At 35.5% G+C, this 22,648-nt stretch overlaps 1 protein-coding gene across 4 annotated transcripts in view; it reads left to right on the forward strand.

Moving 5' to 3' along the window:
- ROCK1 (Rho associated coiled-coil containing protein kinase 1) overlaps nt 1–22,648 on the forward strand; it is a 174,574-nt gene that overhangs the window by 127,750 nt on the left and 24,176 nt on the right. For all 4 annotated transcript variants that reach the window (XM_049619648.1, XM_049619647.1, XM_049619649.1 and 1 more), the window contains exons 22-27: nt 2,637–2,731; nt 10,837–11,002; nt 12,227–12,320; nt 12,767–12,855; nt 16,006–16,194; nt 17,047–17,206. In XM_049619648.1, coding sequence (XP_049475605.1) covers nt 2,637–2,731; nt 10,837–11,002; nt 12,227–12,320; nt 12,767–12,855; nt 16,006–16,194; nt 17,047–17,206 — 793 coding nt within the window. The remainder of the gene's footprint in view (nt 1–2,636; nt 2,732–10,836; nt 11,003–12,226; nt 12,321–12,766; nt 12,856–16,005; nt 16,195–17,046; nt 17,207–22,648) is intronic.

A 22,648-nucleotide genomic window follows, 5' to 3' on the forward strand; every position in this document is an offset into this window, starting at 1 on the left:
TTTTCCATAGAAGTCATTCTAACTCTTATTTGCTGCAGGCCAGGTTATTTTCACTACTAGTATTGATTAACATTCATAGCTAATTCTTTGAGATTTGAAGGTAGTGAAGGTTCTGCAGTGTTATTTCTTTTGGTTGCCAAGTTTATATGCTGCCATTTCAACTTGACAGTTACCTAGCTTCTCCATTACTGTTACACCTGGCAGCCACTTTTCCTACAAGTTTTAGTGCAGTTAAATTAGAGAGTTCTAGTTATGCTAGTGAACATGCCCTAGAAACCAAGTGAACAATATTGGAACTAATGATTTATTAATGAATTAATAAAGAATCTGAATACCAGGGCACCTGGATGGCTCAGTTGGTTAAGCCTCCCACTCTTGATATAGGCTCAGGTCATGATCTCACAGTGCTGAGATTGAGCCATGGGTCAGGCGCGGCAAGGAATGCAGAACCTGCTTGGGATTCTCTTTCCCTCTTTGCCCCTCCCCCACTCATGCTCACAAGCACAGTTTCTCTCTCAAATAAATAAATAAACTCAAAAAGGACATTTTTTGCATCTGAACACCTTTAGAGCTCTACAGAACTTTCCCATGTTTAGAGCTTCATGCTGTACTCTGCTCATCTCCTACTAAACATGGTGACTTTCTAACTATTTTTTGACTTGTTAGACTATCACTAAAATAATGTTGTTAAATTTAAAAAAATTCAGTATTATTGAAAATCTTTCCCTGGGTAGAGATTAACCTTAATTGTTCAAAGTGTGTAGTACTGACTTCTGCAAAATGGTCTATAACATCATGCACACTTTCTTGTCCATATACTTTCACAAAGTAATCATCCAATGCCTCCACATTTTGAGATGGATGTCAGATGACTTGTGGTGTTCCTATGGATTCTTAAATTTGTCTGTATAAAGTAATATAAAACTTGACACTGTCTCTTCTTTCTGATTTAGTTCGTAACTTGTGAGGATTGAGTTAAGTATCCGTAAATTTGATAAACTATTATGACCAGATATAAGATATTCTTTAATCTGGTGTTTCAAATCAGAGTATTTTTTTCTATTTATCCTTTCATTGATTATACATACAGATTCCAGTATCGGAAGTCAAAGAGATAGGAATTTTGATTCCTAAAGGCAAAATGAATTACTTCATTTTGCAAGCTATCAGTCCTCTTTTATTTACATTCCCATTGAAATAAATGTATCTTTGGGGTACCTGCGTGACTCAGTCGGTTTAGTGTCTGACTCTTGGTTTCAGTTCAGGTCATGATCTTGTGGTTCATGAGTTCAAGCCCCACATCTAGTCCTGCACTGACAGCACAGAGTCTGCTTAGGATTCTCTGTCTCCTTCTGTCTCTCTGCCCTTCCCCTGCTTGCTCTCTGTTTCTGGTAGGTAGGTAGGTAGGTAGGTAGGTAAATGATAGATAAGAAATGTATGTATTTTTCTCCTAGAGAAGTGCTATTTCTTAGAAGGATAGTTCTCGACAGCTGTTTTCTGGTCCTTACTATTTTTTTCCTTATCTTTTATACTAAAAGGGATAGTTTAAAAAAGGACTGCAGAACTAGAAGTTTACTCTGTAACCACAGCACCCTAACACAATATAGGTCTAACACTTACACCTGTTAAATATTTGTTGTGAGAAGGGCACCTGGATGGTTCAGTTGGTTAAACATCTGCCTTTGGCTCAGGTCATGATCTCACAGTTCATGGGTTTGAGCCTCACATTGGGCTCTCTGCTCTCTGAGCAGAGCCCGCTTCAGATCCTCTGTCCTTTCTCTCTGCCCCTCCCCTGCTTGTGCACTCTCTCTCTCTCAAAAAAAAAAGTAATATTTGTTGATAGAGTTGGCAGAAGCCGAATGAATTTTGTAAGAATCATTGTTTTATAATAAATATATATTATTTGTGTGTTAACAGAATGTTTGATAAATCTTGTTTGTGGGTATTTTATGTACATCTCTCAACCATCCACTCAATCCCACCCACCCAAAAGAGAAGTGGTTTCTCTAGCATTATTCACTTCAAGAATTGATCTTTTAAATGAGTAAGCTTGCTAAGTTTCTTTATAATGTTTTCCCAAACCAATATAACTTTTAATGTTTTTGAGATATAATTTCTATATACTTCATTGTAACCATTATAAGTGTATGTGTTGATGAGTTTTGACAAATCTGTATGCTGTGTTACCACCACAACAATCAACATATAAAACTTTTCCTTCACCATAAATTCCTAGTGGCCTTTTGTAGTCAATCTGCTCTGCTTACCTCTATCTGCAGGTAACCACTTAGTTGCTTTCTGTCACAATTGATTATTGTCACCTGTTCTAGGGTTGCATGTACATGGAATCATGCAATATGTACTTTTTAGCACCTGGTTTCTTTCAGCAAAATATTTTTTAGGTTTATCATGTTGTTTGTATCAATAGTAATTCCTTTTTATTGCATTCATCTGTTTACAATTTGAAATAAAGCTGCTGTGAAAATTCATTGACAAGATTTTATATAGATACATATTTGCATTTGTCTTGGGTAAATACTTGGGAGTGGAATTGTTGGATCATATGTTGTTTAACTTTATAAGAAACTACCAAACTCCTCATAAACACTTATTTCTTCTAATCACTTGTTTTGCAGACACTTTATAAAACCCAAGTAAAGGAACTTAAGGAAGAAATTGAAGAAAAAAACAGAGAAAATTTAAAGAAAATACAGGAACTACAAAATGAAAAGTATGTCCATTTTTCTTTAGAACAAGAGTCACTACTACATCATAGCATTCTTTAAGTTGTTTTTTTTTTTTAATATGATATTTATTGTCAAATTGGTTTCCATACAACACCCAGTGCTCCTCCCAACAGGTGCTCTCCTCAGTGCCCATCACTCACCCTTCACTCCCTCACACTTCCCATCAACCTTCAGTTTATTCTCAGTTTTTAAGAGTCTCTTATGGTTTGGCTCTCTCCCTCTCTAACTTTTTTTTTTTTTCCCTTCCCCTCCCCTATGGTCTTCTGTTAAGTTTCTGAGGATCCACATAAGAGTGAAAACATAGCAATGAGAAAGAATGAAATATGGCCTTTTGTAGCAACGTGGATGGAACTGGAGAGTGCTATGCTAAGTGAAATAAGTCATACAGGGAAAGACAGATACCATATGTTTTCACTCTTATGTGGATCCTTGAGAAACTTAGCATTCTTTAAGTTTAAAGGTAGAGAGTAGATGTGCCTTTATTCTGATAAAAGTGGTATAGCAAATCTTATTGGGCTAATTCAGAACAAATAAAACTAAATTTAGGCTAAAATTTCCTTTCATGTTGAAAAAATAATTTAATATGTTAATACTATGGCAATTGTGTAGAGATTCACTAAACTGTGACAATAAATTGTTTTCAAGGGTCTCAATCTTTAAACATCTATTTGTATATAAATCGTTCATGCTGTATTTACACATCATTATTTTATGCTAGGTAAAGGTATTTAGGGTCTTCCTCTTAGTATTCTTAGGTTAAGTTACATGTGTGCATGTGTGCTTAGGGCCTAAGAAGGAGAAGACCTAAAGCTATTTAAGTGTTAACAACTTCTCATAGCTAGAGGGAACAGACATTAGAACTAGTTTTCTGACATTTTTATATTCTCTTTCCATATAGAAATTGTAAAAGTCTAACCATTATTGAACAAATACATTAAATATTAAAACATGTACAGTTTTATGAATTATAAATTATTATGATATTATAATACCACCCATGAAAGAGACAGAACCTTGCTATCCACTTTAGAAGCCCACTGTATTCCCCCTCCTCATTATGCCTTCTTCCCTCCCCACCACTAGGGTAATCACTATCCTGACACTTACTTGTTGAAGGAACTGGATCATTTTTCCTGTGTATTTTCCTCCGTTGTGATTTTATTGATTCCATTCCCATATTAGTTGAACATTTTTGTCCTCCTTCTGTGCTTCATGGTTAAATCTAAAGCTGCACTGTCCAATATGGTAGCCCCTAGTCTTATATAGCCATTTAAATTCGAGCTTTAGTGTATTTAAATGAAGTTTAAATTTTAGTTTCTCAGGTGTACTAGCCACATTTCAGGTGCTCAACAGTTAACATGTGGCTAGCATCTACCATATTAGCACAGGTATATAGAATTTTTCTTTTTTTTTTTTTAATGTTTGTTTATTTTTGAGAGAGAGACAGAGTGCAAGTGGGAGAGAGGCGGAGAGAGAGAGAGACACAGAATCCGAAGTAGGCTCTAGGCTCTGAGCTATACCCAGAGCCTGACACAGGGCTCAGACTCACAAAGCATGATAAAATCATCACCTGAGCCGAAGTCTGAAGCTTAACTGACTGAGTCACCCAGGAGCCCCAAGAACATTTCTATCCTCATAGAAAGTTTTATTGGACATTCCTAATCTGGAGTATTAGTCATATTCTAATCTGATTGGTAGAAAGGTGAAGACTACCTTGTACCTTGTACTGTCCGGTTGCCTCAGTGTTGTTAGCAACTATGGACACTCAGTGCTTAGATACTTAATATTTTTAGTGGAATCTAAGGTAGGAGTGAAGATACTTTTTTCCTGGTTAATCTCTGGGACAGTGGTAGACCCCTATTATATAATCTATTGTCTAATATTTGTATGGTATCTACAGTGTACTGTACAATCCCAGGTTGTGTGCATTCACTATGAAGGGTGTTCAGATATGTTGTTTCATGGGGTTGATATATTTGTTCTTGTTTGATCTATTTAACAGAAACATATTGGTAACCAGTATTGTGCTAAGTACTATGATTCATGTGAGTGATATAATTATTAGTAAGTTACAGTTCTTACCCTCCAGTACTTCAGAATCTAGTCAGGAGACAGCTATAATTAAGTTAGGTGTCTATGACAAATTGCTAGGGATTGACAAGGTGGTAATTTAGAAAGTTTCACTCTTTAGAGTAGAGAATGGATTAGAGTGAGGCAAAACTGGTGGATACAGGAAGTTGAATTATGTAGCCATTGGAAAATCTAGATGTAAAACTTAATTAATGTTTGTTTATTTTGAGAGAGAGAGTGTGTGTGTGGGCAGGGGAGGGGCAGAGAGAGAAGCACGGAGCCCAACATGGGGCTCAATCTCACGAACCTGAGCCAGAGTCAGGAATCGGACACTTAACTGACTGAGCCACCCAGGCATCCCTAGATGTAAAATTATAGTGGAAATTGACAGTAAAGGGGAGGCAAGTACATGGGAAAAATAGAAGTAGAAGCAATAGGACCTGTAGATATGGGAGTATGGGGATAAAAGTTGGGGAAATTTTCAGGTGGGTTCTCAAGTTTCTGACCAAGGCATTTGGGTTGATGTTAGCACTAATCCCTGAGTTAAAGAATGCCAAGTTTATGAAATGAGGGGAGATAAGATTATTTCCATTTCAGACCAATTGAGTTTGAGGTGCCTGTGGGATATCCAAAGAATGGATTCCAAGCACTTGGGTTTATTGCATCAGAGCTCAGAGGAAAGGTAAGGACTTGAAGCTGATTTGACATTCATTGTATACTGAGACAGAGATAGATGAGATTTGTTAAGGTGATTGTATAAACTCATGAACCTATGGTACCATACATGTAACTGATTTGAAGCTAGTTGGGTACTAGCTCATTTTGTGAGTTGTGAATATTATAACAAACTGAGGAGTTCATATCAGTTCTAACCACTTGCTGCCACAAAATCTAGTTTTTCAAGAGAAGCCAGAAATCTGAATTTTTATGTAAAATGTTGGCCCAGATTTAATTGTTGTGTGTCTGGAGGGAGTTGGAGGAACACTTATGTGGACTCATTTGACCCTCTCAGGTACTAAGTTGTAACCCCTAGTGTAGGATGATGAGAAGACATAAAAGCTAAAAACAGACTTCTAGTGCCTATACTTTTAAGGAATGGGCAAAGGAAGGGAAAGTAAATCACCAGTAATACAAGAAGACAACAGATAAGGTATCATAAAAGCTAAGGGAAATAGAATATTTCAAAGAAGAGAAGGTGATTTAAAGTGCCAAATACTCAAAAAGGTCAAGTTAAAAATACATTGTCCATTATATTTAAGGTTGTTAGTTACCTTATTGAGAACAGTTCCTAAATAGTAATGAGAATGGATACTAAAGTAGATTGAGACATTAATGGTAAGGGTAGAAGTAGAGACAGAATGTAGACAATAGCCACATTACCTCCTTACAATTCAACAAACTAGTCAGTTACTCTCCTGCCTCAGGGCTTCTTGACTTGCTCTCCCGAGACTCCACCTGGAACATTTTCTCTGAATATCCACACAGCCTGCCTCTTCACCCTCTCTGGGTCTAGGTCTGACTGTCATCTCAGAGAGGCCTTCCCTAAATAATCCTTAAAATTGCAAACATCCCCCACCCCATTACCTTGCTACCTTCAGTACTTCCTTCCCTGTTTTATTTTTCTCTGTAGTACTTATCCCTTCCCAGTATATTATAGAATTTGCTTACTTATTTTATTTTACTTGCTGTTTTTATCTTTCTGCTAGAATTTAGCAGTGAAGAAGGGAATTTTCAAATGTTTTGTCCTTAACTCTGATTCACTGCTATATGTGTAGCACCTGGAATTGTACCTAGAACATTGTAGATGGTCAGTAAATATTTGTTAAATTTAAAAATTCGATGTGCTTGGGTGGCTCAGTCAGTTGAGCATCCAACTCGTGATTTTGGCTCAGGTCATGATCTCACAGTTTGTGGGTTCGAGCCCCATGTGAGGCTCTGAGCTGAGACTGTGGAGCCTGCTTTGGATTCTCTTTCTCCTCTCTCTCTGCCTCTCCCCCTCCCCTGCTCACATGCGCACACACACTCTCTCTCCTTCTCTCTTAAAATAAATAATTTTTTTTTTTTTTTAATTTAAGAAACGTGGCTGTTAAGGCAAGGAGATAGAGATGGAGCCCTAACTGGAGGAGAAGGTGAAAGAGAGCCATCTCTTTTTAAAGATAGTAGAAATTTGAGCATATTTAAAGACATGGAAAGGAAATCAGAATGAGAAAAGTTACACCTCTATCCATTGATTGAAACAAAATTTCTAAGCACTTTTTATGGGCCAGAGACTTTTCTGGGCATTTGGAATACAGCAGTGAACAAGAACAAAGTCCCTGCTTATAATCTTACATCCTAGAAGAAAAAGAAGTTGTTAATTGATTTCATTAAGGAAACGGGAGAATAAAGGTGATAGATTGGCCCTAGGAGTCAGTAAAGACAGGTCTTTCATTATGGAGAGCTGTGAAAGAAGTCTGGATGGTTGTAGTTGTGGACAATTTTACCCTGAACCATCTCATTGTTTCTTGCTTTCTCTTGCACAGTTGCATAGCCAGGGATAGGACTATAATTTGGGATAAATAGGTTTTCTGGAATTTTAAATTACAACTTACTTTTATTTGAATTTAATACAAAGCAGTAAGCTCAGATAAGAGTGTTACCAGTCTGAAGCCCTGTGTATAATAGTGCAGAACCACCTCTAGGATCATAGACTTACCATTGGCAGTACTTCGCGTCTTTTCCTAACATACTAACTTCCCTATGCTTTGAGACACGTATTTCATGTCTTCTCCTTCCTCCTAGATCTTCAACAACCTGTCCTCATCCTCACACTCAACAAGTGGTCTTGCTTCCTGGAAGTCAGAGAACTTCTACTGTCTTCTACCCTCACAACCTACTAATCTGTCTGCATCTGTACCAATAAACCCTGCCTTCCTTCTGATTGATGTAAATGGACAAAATGTGCTTTTAACTAAGGCAGCCCCTTGATCCCATCCCTTTCTGCCTACTTAAGAACATGACTCCAGTAATCTTCACCTTTCCTACATCAATTTTTTCCTTTCTGTAGTCATTTTTATTGCATACAGGTAAATGTCTCTGTAAAAAATAACCATCTTTTGAGCACATATTCACTTCCACCTGCCATCATATTTTTCTGCTTCCTTTTGTGGCAAACTTATTTGAAAAGTGACATACCGGGGGCGCCTGGGTGACTCAGTCGGTTGAGCATCCGACTTTGGCTGAGGTCATGATCTCACCGTTTGTGAATTTGAGCCCTGCATGGGGCTGTCTCCTGTCAGCACGGAGCCTACTTCAGATCCTCTGTCCTCCTCTCTCTCTACCTCTCTACCTCCCTCTCTCTCTCTCTCTCTCTCTCTCTCTCTCTCTCTCTCAAAAATAAATATTTTTTAAGTTAAATAAATAGATAATTTTTTTAAAAAAGTTACATGCCTGGGCACCTGGGTAGCTCAGTCAGTTAAGCATTGGATTCTTGATTTCACCTCAGGTCATGATCTCACGGAAATCATAGTGCAGAGCCTGCTTGGGGTTCTCTCTACCTCTTTCTGCCCCTTCCCTGCTCATGCTTTCTCTCTCTCTCTCAAAATAAATAAATAAAACTTTAAAAAAGAGAAAAGAAAGAAAAGTGACATACCATTTATCTTCAGGTTCTCTTCTCCCTTTCTCTCTCCAGCTCATTCCAGTCAAACTTTTGCATTCATCGCTCTATCAAAATAACCCTTCTCAAGGTTACTTATGACTTCCTAATAGTTAAAGACAATAGTCCGTTCTCAGTCTTTATCTTATTTAACAGTAGCAGTTGACATAGTCCATTACTCTCTCTATGAAATTTCTTCATCTGGCCTCTCTGACCACCACATGGTATTTTTGTTATTGAACTGGCTACTCTTAACCTCCTTTGCTCCTTTGTCCCTTCCCCTCTCTGAGACCTTTAAAGTTTGGAGGGCCCAAGGGATCACTCCCTCCTTGTTTTCATCCAGTCTCATGGCTTTAAATAGCATCAGTGTGTAAGCACATTCTCCCCTGAATTCCAGACTTGTATGTCCAGCCATCTATTTGACATCTCCACTTGAGTGTTTAATAAGCATTTCATTTGTAACATGTCCAGAAAAAATTCTTGATTCCTTTACTCTGCCAACCAGCTGCTCCCTGTTTTCCCCATTTTGGTATTAGCAATCCTATTATTTCCCGTTGTTTAAATAAAAAACTTGGAAGTTATTCTAGACTCTTTTTTCTTCTTATACTCTACATTCAATCCATTAATAAGTCTTCCTAGCTATAATTTGAAATCATATTCAGAATCTGATCATTTCTCATGACTTGTACCATTTACCAGCCTGATCCAGACCATCTCCAATCTTGATAATTTCAGTAGCTTCCTAACTAATATCCCTACTTCTGCCATTTTCCCCCTACAGTCTGATCTTAATACAGCAACCAGAATGATCTTTTTTTTTTAATTTTTTTTTTTAACGTTTATTTATTTTTGAGACAGAGAGAGACAGAGCATGAACAGGGGAGGGTCAGAGAGAGGGAGACATAGAATCTGAAACAGGCTCCAGGCTCTGAGATGTCAGCACAGAGCCTGACGCGGGTCTCGAACTCACGGACCATGAGATCATGACCTGAGCCGAAGTCAGCCGCTTAACCGACTGAGCCACCCAGGCGCCCCCAGAATGATCTTTTAAAAACAGAATATTCAGAGTAAAACCAAAGTTTCGTATACTGTTTTAGAAAGCCTTATAAGATCTTTATCTCTTCCAACTTCTTTTAATACATTTCTCACAACTTTCCTTGATCTCCCACTTCACGTACACTAACTTTTTTCAGACCAAACTTAGGGCATTTCTCATTAGATGTTTCTTCCAACTTACCACTTTTCAGATACACATAGCTCATTCCCTTCCTTCATATTTCTTCTCACATGTCTTCTTAGCAGAGAGGCCTCCTTGATCACCCTATATAAAATACCACATGCACAGCTTCTTCTACCTTTTTCATTTTATTGTGTTCTCTATGGATACTGTATATTACTTGCTCATTTTTTAAATTGACCATTTTCACCCCACTAATGTATGCTTCCTGAAGGCAGAGACTTTGTTACTACTGTATGTCTTACTTAGTACAACCATATTTAGCACATAGTAACCATTTAGGTAAATGTTTTTTGGACAAATGAATGAATATTCTTTTTTTTTTTTTTTTTTTCTGTAGTTAGTATATATCTCCCTCTTGAGAGAGGCTTGAGACAGAAAATTTCATTTGTATTATTCCCTTAGTAAAAAATAGGTGGAAGTCATTTATTAACTTAGCAAACATTAATTGAGCACCTACTGTGTATAGGGGGGTACATTTATGACCAAGATAGCTTCTTCAGGAAGAGCAAGCAAATTGGAGTGATTTGGTCCTGGTCTGAATGTCAATTCCAAAAAAGCTTTAAAGTGTTATTCCCAAGGAGCATTCTTGGAACAGTTTATAGTGGTTTAAATATCTGTTTATAAGTCTTCATAATCTCATTAAATTTCCGAACTGGAAAGGACTTCAAAAATCATTTAGCTTAACTCTCATTTTACAGATTTGATTAAATTGAGCTCCAGGAAATGTAAGAAATTTGCCCAGGGTCCTTGCCCAATTAGTTAGTGATAGAATAGGGATAAGGGTCTAGGTCTGGCCTCCTGGTTTACAAGACTATTATTTTTCTCCTGTGCCATGCTACCTTCCATTCTAATCCACAACAGTTTCCTTTTCAAAAGTAGACTACTTGCCATTGCTTTATTAACTTTTCTTAGTTAAGCACAATAGCAGATACACAATTAAAGAGTTCTTTACTTTTATAGTTTTTCAGAGTCTGAGAGGTTAAATTTATTATTTATATAGAACTTTTCAAGTGGATTCAAGTAATGGATTTTATTTAAGCAATGAATTATTATTATTTAAATATAGTTGTCTTTTTAAGCATATCATTAAGTTGAAAGAATAACTGAATTTCTTTATATCCATTTCTCTTATAAATCTGTTGTAGAGAAACTCTTACTACTCAGTTGGATCTAGCAGAAACAAAAGCCGAGTCTGAGCAGTTGGCTCGAGGGCTTCTGGAAGAACAGTATTTTGAATTGACCCAAGAAAGCAAGAAAGCTGCCTCAAGAAATAGACAGGAGATTACAGATAAAGATCACACTGTTAGTCGGGTAAGTGTGGTTTTCACGTAAGGTTTATGACTAAAATTAAATAAAAATAGGCCACATCCTAAAGTGTTAGGGTAAGGTGAATATGTATGCATGTGTATTTACTTTGACTTTGCTTATACACAGTGGTCAGTCTGTACTCCTGTATAAAATAGTTTATATAATCCAAAACCATTGTTAATGACTGAAATTCTTTTTCAGTGTAATATACTTTTTCTCTTTCTGGCTATAGATCTTAATATATTTTATGTAAGGAAATGCTTAGCTTAAATTCATTTGTTGTATTATCTTAATACATTGCAACTGGTTTTATGGCCAGAATTCTATAAAGTTCAGAGAAACTATTTGGGGATGAGAAATTCTTTATGGATATTTACAAATTAATTATAGAAAACCAATACTATAATTAACTATTCCTGAAATTTATACTGTTCTCTATATAGATTATGGGAATGGGAGGGGGAGTTAGATTTTTCTTCTTTTGAAGTTACCATCAAGTGCTCTGGTGTAGATAGTCCTGGGTTTAAATCTTAGCTTTGCCTTTAAGAAGTTACATGGTCTTGGCAATGTGCATTAACTTCTCTAAGCCTCAGATTCTTCATCTATAAAATAGAAATAATATTTGGGGTGCCTGGCTGGCTCAATCAGTAGAGCATGCAACTCTTGATCTCAGGGTTGTGAGTTCAAGCCCCACATTGGGCATAGGGTTTACTTAAAAAAAAAAAAAAAAGAAAAAGAAATAATACCTATTCCACAAGATTCTTATGAACATTAAGTGAAATAATATACATAGAATGGTGAATGAGTAGTACATTACTGAAAGCAAAATGTTTTTAATTGTCGTTTTCATCATCATTATTCAGATGAAGGAATTGAGGCCCAAAAGCATTGTGACTTGCTAAGAATCACAGAGCTAGAAACCTAAATTTAAATTTCCCAAGTTTGTAGTCGTTCTCCTTCCATTACATTTTTTTCTTCCTTTCACAAAAACACACACACATACACACCCACTGAAGTAATTTTTAGAAGCTAGCAATTGTTTTAAAATATTTTGAATTTAATTATATCCACATATGTTAAACCGGAAACCAGGCATTTTCATAATAAAGCAGCGTTTGACCTGTCCTCATCTATGGAGAATGTGAAGTTTTTTTTTTTTGAAGTTACTGTTTTAAATAAGAGACTAGCAAAGTGAATGTAACTTAAACCTTTGTGTGTTTTGTTAAGCTTGAAGAAACAAACAGCATGCTAACCAAAGATCTTGAGTTATTAAGAAAAGAAAATGAAGAGCTAACTGATAAAGTGAGGAGGACAGAGGAAGGTATGTAAGGTTTTTTGTTTTGTTTTGTTTTAATTATGTTTAATCAAGTTCAGAGGTAAATCTTAGCTATTTATATTGTGTATTAGGTTTTTGAAATATTTGTTTTCATATGTTAAATAGCTTCTGTAGCCTTAAGAATTATCTTAGTAGAACTTAAATGTTCTCATCTCAGAAAATGGTAAATATGTGAGGTGATGGATATGTTAATGAACTTGATGGGAGAATCCTTTCACAATGTTTACATCTATCAAATTATCATATTGTATAACTTAAATATCTTACAAATTTATTTGTCAATTATACCTCAATAAAACAATAAAAAAGAATTATCTTAATGAAGTTATTAAAAGTTATGATGTATAAACTAATTTGCATAATTAAGAGCCTTAATTTTGAATGCAGAAATTTAATGTCATATAATAACACTTTATATAATTTGCTAACAGAATATAAACTGAAGAAAGAGGAAGAGATCAATAATCTTAAGGCTACCTATGAAAAGAATATCAGTACAGAAAGAACCCTTAAAACACAGGTATACATTCTCTCTCAGCCTTTTCCATATGTTTGTATTTGAGTATCATATATTCAGAAGCTAACATTTGCTCTTTGTGAACTTTTTCTTAAAACTTAGGTTGTAATGTTCAATCTTTTCACTGGAACAAATAATGTAATACTCTTTCTTCATTAAATATAGAAGTCTTTTTCAGGAAATTGGATTTTAATTGAGTTCAGAAAGTAGCTTGTCTAGTCATTTGACTAGTAAGAACATGTTTTAGATTGTACAGAAGACCTATAATTAATTGACAGTAGGAAAACTTAATGAAGAGAAAACACTTGACTAAAGCCAAGAGAGAAGAACTAGGAGTAAGTAAGAAACTATAGGGGTGACTGTATCATTTTGCTATATATTTAATGATGCAGTTCACATTTTTACTAAAACTTGGTATCTTGTCATTTTACTAACTTACACAGTAGTTTAAATTCTTCATAAGGTACTGTGTACCCCAGTTGATTTTTATGGTAAAATACATATTTTTTTACTTTTTATTAAATGATTATATTAGCTTTTTTACCACTTATCTACTCTCCCTCTCAGCAGTTTTTCATGTTGCAACTAGATTAATCCTTCAAAAATGTACTTAATACCTGTTGAAAATCCTTCAGTAGAAGGATTGTACTTACTTTTACATCAAAACATAGACCATGAAGAAAAGGATTGACATTTATTACATTAAAATTCAGGTCTGGGGAGCCCAAAACAACATAAGTTGAAAGAAAACAAACTAAGAAGAATATTTATAACAAATGTAGAGAAATACAAATAAAAGAGGGTCTACAAATAAAAAGACAATCTTCTACGAAAAAAAAGTAAGAGACATTTGAGAAAAAAAGAATTTTAAAAAGCTAACCCATTACCATAAACCAAGAAATAAAAATTAAAGCAATAATGAGTTATCTTTTTGACAAATGGGCACATTTGAATGAGAGAGATATAATACTCCTCTTTAGCAAGAACATAGGGAAATTTATTTGTGTAGTTTTTGAGGGAGTAAACTATGAGAACAATTAACAGAATAACATATTTTAATGTGCATATTCTTTGACCCAGTAACTGCACGTTTAGGAATTTATCCTGTATAAATAACTCCATAAATGCTCAAAAGAAACACATACAAATGTAATTACAGCAACAACTTTTAAAATTTTTTTTAACGTTTATTCATTTTTGAGAGACAGAGACAGATCATGAGTGGGGGGGAGGGCAGAGAGACGGAGACACAGAATCCAAAGCAGGCTCCAGGCTCTGAGCCATGACGGACCGACTGAGCCACCCAGGCGCCCCTACAGCAACATTTTTTTTGTAATGTTTATTTTTGAGAGAGAGAGAGAGAGAGAGAAAGTGCAAGTGGGGGAGGTGCAGAGAGAAAGGGAGATACAGATTCTGAAGCAGGCTCCAGGCTCTGAGCTGTCAGCACAGAGCCCGATATGGGCTCGAACTCACGGACCACGAGATCATGACCTGAGCTGAAGTCGGACTCTTAATGAGCCACCCAGGCACCCCACAACATTATTTTTAACGGTGAAAAATAAAAATAACCCAACCACCCATCAGCATAGTATTGATAAATCATAATATATCCATACAATACAGAGCAAAGGAGCCATTAAAAATAAATGAAATAGACATATATGTAATGACATGGGGAAATTGTATTTCCCATGATATATGATATAGTATTAAATTTAAAAAGCGAGTTGCAGCACAGAATGTATAGCATGATCCCATTTTCTAATTTAAATATCCATGTAATCAGCTTATATACATAAGGAAAAGTTTAGAAGGATACACACCCAGCAGATTGAAAAAAGAGACTTTAGCAGAGGTACTCTTTGATGGGTGATACTACAAGGGCTTTTCACTTTCTTCATAATATAGTTCTGTCTTTTATTTTTCTTTTAATATGTTAGATTTACTGTTAGAAAAATAACAATATGCATTATGAATTCAATGAAATAAGCATTTACTCCATTAAAATATGTATATGGGCTCCTCATCCTAGATAGGACTAAATGTACATGGAAATGATGGTAGTTGGGCTTTTTTTCTATTTTAATGGAAAAATCTTCGGTTTCTTTTAAACATAATTGCAGAAAATACCATGACTTATGTTTTAGTTTATGTAGCTTAATTTCACATGCTTTTAACACTTCTCAATTTGAATATGTTCTTTCCTTCTGGCAAAATGGATTAACCTCAGCTGTTCTCTCTTACATTCAAAAGGGCCTCAGTATGGCCTGGTAGATACCATCTCCTTACTTACCTACTTGTCCCAAGGAAAAAAATTATCTTGGGCCTTTTTGCCTGTGTGTGGTTTCATCTGATTATAATGCCATCCTTGGCTCTTCTCTTTAATACTATTTCTTCTTTGCTTATCCAACTCTTATTTGTCTTTTTAAGAAACATATGTGGACACATGTGCAGGTACACCAGGAAGCCACCCCTGACTTCCCCAGGTCTCAGTTAGGTACTGCTCCCATAGCACCATTGTTAGCCTCTTTTCTTTTAACTCACCACTCTGTACTATAATGCGTGCTTGTCTGGCTCCTCCATCAGACTATGATACCTTTGAGGCATAACTCTATTTTTTGTCTTTATATCTAGTACCTATCAAAGTGCCTACGTACAGTATAATGCTGAATGATTATTGAACAGTAAAAAAATTCTTTGTAAAAAATTTTTACAAGACTTAATCTGGTTCTTACATTTGAACAATGAGATAAAACAGTAATAGTTACTTGTGCTACCAATTATGTTCCATCCTTTATTAGGTTCTTCTGATTTTCCCACACAAAATAGTCCTTCCTGATTTTGAGGAAGAAAATACATTTTTAGTGGAGATTTAAATCAGATGGTTCCAACATAGATCCTTTTTTTTTTTTTTATTTTTTTTTTATTTTTGGGACAGAGAGAGACAGAGCATGAACGGGGGAGGGGCAGAGAGAGAGGGAGACACAGAATCGGAAACAGCTCCAGGCTCCGAGCCATCAGCCCAGAGCCTGACGCGGGGCTCGAACTCACGGACCGCGAGATCGTGACCTGGCTGAAGTCGGACGCTTAACCGACTGCGCCACCCAGGCGCCCCATAGATCCTTATTTAATAATATTTTAATATTTGAATAGGCTGTTAACAAGTTGGCAGAAATAATGAATCGGAAAGATTTTAAAATTGATAGAAAGAAAGCTAATACACAGGATTTGAGAAAGAAAGAAAAGGAAAATCGAAAGCTTCAACTGGAACTCAACCAAGAAAGAGAGAAATTCAACCAGATGGTGGTGAAACATCAGAAGGAACTGAATGACATGCAAGCGGTAAGGTTTGTGTGTGTGTAGGATTATTTTCTTAATTTGTTATGTCTGTTTATACCTATTATCTATTGATCTTCTCTAGATATTTTTAGCATAAAAATGCATATTCAGGTTTATACTCTCCACAGTTTGATCATTATTACTCTAATATGAACCATGATGTTGAAAAACTAGAAAGATACTCCATTTCCTATTAACCATGATAATTTTTACCCATTAGCATTTGCTTGATTAGAGATGCTCCTTTGAGAGAATCAAAAAGAAGTTTTGCCTTTTTGGTTTTTGATTAAAATTGAGATATGACTGGTATAATACTAACTACAGTTAAGTTAGAGGATTTGAAGTATTGTATATTTTTTTGTTTAATCAGGACTCACTTTTCTGAAATCAAAATATCAAACTTAATTTTTTTTTATACTTCCTGGCCTGTAAATAGCACAAAATTGAGAACTGGTCTCTGGTCCTAGATTGACTTGGATACAAGCACTGACTCTCTATCATTTATGGTTTTACCATCCTGAGAAGCTTTCCATATTTTTTAAACTGTTTCATTTGAAGCCATAAAAGCATTTCCTACTGTTTTAACAGGTGTTTGGTTTTTGTGTTTTGATGCTTTACATTTAAAAAATACAAACAAAATTTGTTGAAAGCAAGGAGAAAAGGAGTTTACCAAGCAATGTGTTAATGAGGAAGAGAACTTGCATTTTTTACAATTGTATCAAAATCTGTGGTAGTAAACATTCATGAAGTTTATACTAATTTTTTAGTATTAGTAGTTTTAGATTCTTCATAGTTCCATTAATTCTTAATTTTTAATTTGAAAATTTGATTTTGATTTCTTTATTTCAAAAATAGCAATTGGTAGAAGAATGTACACATAGGAATGAGCTTCAGATGCAATTGGCTAGCAAAGAGAGTGATATTGAGCAATTGCGTGCTAAACTTTTGGACCTTTCGGATTCTACAAGTGTTGCTAGTTTTCCTAGTGCTGATGAAACTGATGGAAACCTTCCAGGTAAGAACATTTATTTTACTTAATTCAGGTTTGCTTCATTCATGGAAATTAATGTATGTTACTTTCATTTAGCTTTCTACCTCTTTGTCATTTTATTTTTCCCATGGATCCTTAAGAAGAAATTTATGCTTCTGTTAGCCAAAGTCTGATTATGTTTGCATTTTATAGAATAAAAGCAGTCAAAAGAAATTTTAGGCTATTAAAATAAATTTGAGAGGCTCTACCTGAATAGAAATCTGAAAAAGGTTTTGAACCAAAACAGCCTAACTAAAAGCTGAAAATGGTGAAAGCTGAAGCTGCTTATACCTCTCATTATTTAAAGAAAATTATTATATGTGTTTTCATGAGTAGCAGCTCTTTAATGTACTGTGGGTTTTTTGTTTTTATGTATTTCTGTGCAAAAACTAAGAACTGTACTTAATAATCAGAACCATACCAGCCTATATATAGACCTTTCTAAAGTAGTAGAGATAAACTTCGGTCAGACTTTAAGTTTTGAATTTAGAGAAATAGATAAAAGGGATTGAGAGATGCAGTTAGGGGGCAGAGAGTCAAGTAAAGGCAAAAGTGAGAGTATCTAGGATTTCAGACTTTTTCTATATCTTTTTTTTTCTCCCAGTTGAGAATCAATTAAAATTCTTGGATTTAGTGTAGGGTAAGTTATAGTACATTTATGTCTTTTTAACAGAGATAAGCAATACACATAATACATGTTCAGTTTAGAAGTGAATAGGTTATAAATGTTAAAACATGCATTACAAATTTTAAAGATATAAATGTTTACATACACACACAAGCTTGACATACTGCTGCTTATCATTTTTTTTTAATGTTTATTTTTGAGAGAGGGAGGGGCAGAGTGCGAGCAAGGGTGGGGCAGGGAGAAAGAGGGAGACACAGAATCTGAAGCAGGTTCCAGGCTCTAAGCTGTCAGCACAGAACCTGATGCAGGGCTCAAACCCATGAACCGTGAGATCATGACCTGAGTTGAAGTCAAGACACTTAACCAACTGAGCCACCCAGGTACCCCCTACATACTACTGCATATTCTTAGTTCAAGGTTTTGGAGGTTTTGTTTACATGGCCATAAACTTGAAAATTGATTTTAATTTGTGTATTTCCTGTGTAATGTGTTAATAGATATTTATGAAGTAGCACATTTTATATTATAGTGATTCTATTTTAACAGATACTGTTTTTTGAGAATTTGATATAAAAAACTTAATAGACTACTTAGAAAATGGTATTATTGTTCTTGGTCAAGAAAGTGGGACTCAAAGTGAAAAGTGAATTCAACTCTTACTTATATACCACGTAATCCCTGTGTGTTTTCTAGCCCAAAATCAGATCTCTTAGAAGGGCATGGAGTAAAATTTCTTATTATAGTGGTCAAGGAATTCCTTCGCTTTTCCCATTTTTGGTTTTCTGAAACCTTCTGCCTCTTGAGAATCTTGTAGGTGCATGTCCTTTATCAGAGAATCACTTTGGATTTAACAAGAACCTCTTGCTTCAGCTGTTGTTTGAAAAGCTTTCAAAAGTTAGATTTAATCATCAGTATGACTTTTAGGGGTGTTTGGCTACATCCTTTCAATTGTTGAACTGAAATTGTAGCTTAGAGTCCAGGAATTCTTTCTATTTAGATAAAGTTAAATATCCTGGCCAGGTTTTTTGTCTTTATTCCACCCCTTTCCCTTTAACTTTGGTTATAATGATGTCTTATTATGTGTATCTTGGTTTTCTTTTTATTAGGTTAAACATTTCAGTCAATTCACTATTGGTAAATACTATTCAGAAAAAATTTGAATTGAATGATGAGTTTGAGGGACATCTAAAGAGGAGGAAGGTGATGAGTTTTGTCCTCCATTCTGGCTTATTCAGGAAAACTAAACTCAGAGGACGATCAGATGGTTTGATTCGCTGACTTAAGTTAGGGATCCATTTAGATTTCAGAATCCTGACCTAATAAATACACTTAAGAATCAGTCAGCAGAGGGGTGAATGGGTAGCCCAGTTGGTTAAGTGTCCAACTTTGGCTCAGGTCATCATCTCATGGCTCCTGAGTTCAAGGCCCCACGTCGGACTCTGTGTTGACAACTCAGCCTGGAGCCTGCTTCAGATTCTGTCTCCATCTCACTCTCTGCCCCTCCCCTATTTGCACTCTGTCCCTCTCTCAAAAATAAACAAACATTTTTTTTTTTTAATTTTAGAAAATTAAACTACAGACTGAAAAAGGAAGAACTTTGAATGGAATACATTTACTCAAAAGTTAAAGGCCTTTTGAAATATGGATCATATTTTTTAGTTCAGTGAGATGGGTGTTTATAGGTAGTTGGGTGGATGAACTGATAATATAACTTAGTTTTAGATTTCATCATTCAATATAAAGATTCTCATTTAATTATCTTGTATATCTAGAGCTCAGTCTCTACTTGTCCTTAAGTAGATAAAATCTCTCCTGTTTCCCAATTCTCAAAAGCTTAGAAAAAAAATTATCTGTTGTACAACCTTCTGAAGTTCTTAAATTACTTTTATTCTGATTCTTTTATGTTTTCATCCTCCTTTTGGTTCTGTGGCAGGTTGTGGCATAGCACACTGTGTAAATATAAAGATTACACTTGAGTTAAGATTTTCCTATTGCCTCAGTGACAAAAAGACAACGTGATAACTCCCTTATTCTTTCTCTTTCCTTCTTTTGGAACTATTGACCTAATAATCTGAAAAGAATGTAAAAGTAGATGAAGCACTAGGAAAAACACTTGGTATCAATATTCTAATATTCATTATCTCTTGTGGATTATCTGCCTCATTCTCTTTCCATCTAACTTTATGTCTCTCAGTCTTTGAAATTTAAACTTGTAAATGGTGGATTTCTTGGTGTATTGCCAAGTATTTAAGTATATGAGAACTTCCAACTTGCCCACATCTAATCAATGATTTGGAGATGATGCATCTGAATTCTTGAACATTAATTTCATTTTTATATCACTTCTGAATATAATTAAAATATTTGGCAATGGTTCCTTAGCTCTGTTTCTTAAGCAGTATGTGTTTATGCAAGTAAACTTTGATAGTCTTCAGCAGTTAACTTTGATATTTAAATTCGCTGTATTGGATATTGATTTATATATAGTCTCTATGTCCCTTATTTGGGTAAAGGAATCAATTGCTGATTTGCAATGGTACATACATAAATTTTTTATAAGTTAAAATTGCTTTAAAAATACATAAAACCTGGAGCCAAGTTGTATTTGTACTTTGTACTTTTTTAGCATATTATTGATGATAATGTAGAGTTAGGAGTCCTCAACATGTTTTAATCTGGAGAAGCTGATTTCTGTGTTTGTGATGGAAAAGATGGAATTTAAAACATTTTACTTTCAGATTGCTACATATGTCACAAGTTGTCATGGTTTTAAAGGAGGTTTATGTATACACACACACACACACACACATACACACACACACAACTAATATGTTAACTTGTATGTAAGACATGAGTAAGTAAACAGAGAAGTTAGTATGTAGTTTTTAATTCGTCCCTGAGCTTAGTTCACCTGCTTTTGTGAAGGGAATGCACCGGAAGGAAAAACTAAAATTCTCTCCTGTAACCCTGTTGTTTTAAATTGGTGAAAACCTGGGGCTCCTGGATGGCTCAGTTGGTTAAGTGTCCAACTTCGGCTCAGGTCATGATCTGACAACTTGTGGGTTTGGGCCCCGCATCCGGCTCTGTGCTGATAGCTCAGAGCCTGGAACCTGCTTCAAATTCTGTGTCTCCCTCTCTCTCTGCCTCTCCCCCACTTGCACTCTGTCTGTTTTAAAAATAAATACAGGGGCGCCTGGGTGGCTCAGTCGGTTAAGCGTCCGACTCTGGCTCAGGTCATGATCTCACGGTCCGTGAGTTTGAGCCCCGCGTCGGGCTCTGTGCTGACAGCTCAGAGCCTGGAGCCTGTTTCAGATTCTGTGTCTCCCTCTCTCTCTGACCCTGTCCCGTTCATGCTCTGTCTCTCCCTGTCTCAAAAATAAATAAACATTAAAATTTTTTTTTAAAAAAAATTTAAAAAAAATAATAAAAATAAATACACATTTAAAAAATCTAAAAAAATATATTATTATAAATTGATGAAGACCTTCACATATCCTCAGCACCTTTTTTTGAGTTCCAAATTTCATTTAATTTAAATGGGAACAAATAAAAAAGGGCTTATTTAATTCATAAAATGCCTTTGATGTACAAAATTTCTTAAGAAACACTGAAATGACAGATAAAGTCATAACCTACAACAATCCATTGAAAATACATTAAAGAAAACACTGGCAGATAATCCAAACCTAGAGTCATAAAGCATAAATATTTTTGGCATATATTCTCATAGGAGAAATAACTTGAGTGTGGGGTATTTTGGCATACACAATTTTGTTAAAGGTCAAAATTTCGGTGGCTTTCACATATTTTCTGTGAGGAATTACTGGTAGTAAATTGGAGGAGTAAACGAGCTGCAATTTGGAGCACACCGAAGGAAAATTTTCCTAACAATAACTTGATGCTTTTGTAAGAGTATTTGTGAGTGATTAGCAACCTTCTGTGTGTTGTTTAATGTAAAACTGCCCTTTGGGTTTGTTTTTTTTTTAATATTTATTTTTGAGGGAGCGGAAGCAGGGGAGGGGCAGAAAGAGGGGGACCCAAGATCCAAAGAGGGCTTTGCCCTGATAGGCTGATAGCAGTGAGCCTGACAGGCTCAAACTCAAGAAATGTGAGATCATGACCTGAGCCGATGTTGAACACTTAACCGACTGAGCCACCCAGGTGCCCCTAAAACTGCCCTTTGGTTTTTAAACCATCATTTATAAAGGGTAGCTTTAACTGGCTAATTCAGGGGGGAAAAGCAGAACTGTAAAATAATCAGAATATATACCTACTCTGTGTGTCAGATGCCTTGAAATATATAAAAATAGTGTCAGGATATGGTCCCTGATCTTACAAAACTTACTAAGGAACTACTTAAGGAGACAAAACAATTATTGATGAACTAAGAAGTTGCTGGGAGTAGTTGGGAGAAGAGGATTGTTTTGAGCTGAGTTTTCTCATTATTTTCTCCACCTTAACAACTATAAGTTAGATGAAGAGGAGTAACAAAAGCAAAAGACAGGTACATGGAAGAAGTTGGTACAAGAAGAATATTCAATTCAATTAACTGCAAAGCTTTTTAGTTAAGGACAGAATAGCATGGTGTTCTAGGAACACAAGCTCAGAAATTAGCCTGCCAGGGTAAACTCTATAGCTTTGACAGTTACTGATAGAGTATACCCTTGGACAAGTCAGTTTACCTTCTAAGCTTTGGTGTTCTTCATTTGTAAATGGAGGATGATTGTAGAATCTATGCTATCTTATATTCATAGGAATATAATATACATTCATGGGATAATATACATAGATTAAATGTG

The sequence above is a fragment of the Panthera uncia genome (assembly GCF_023721935.1).
Source record: "Panthera uncia isolate 11264 chromosome D3 unlocalized genomic scaffold, Puncia_PCG_1.0 HiC_scaffold_8, whole genome shotgun sequence".
NCBI classification, from domain to species: domain Eukaryota; kingdom Metazoa; phylum Chordata; class Mammalia; order Carnivora; family Felidae; genus Panthera; species Panthera uncia.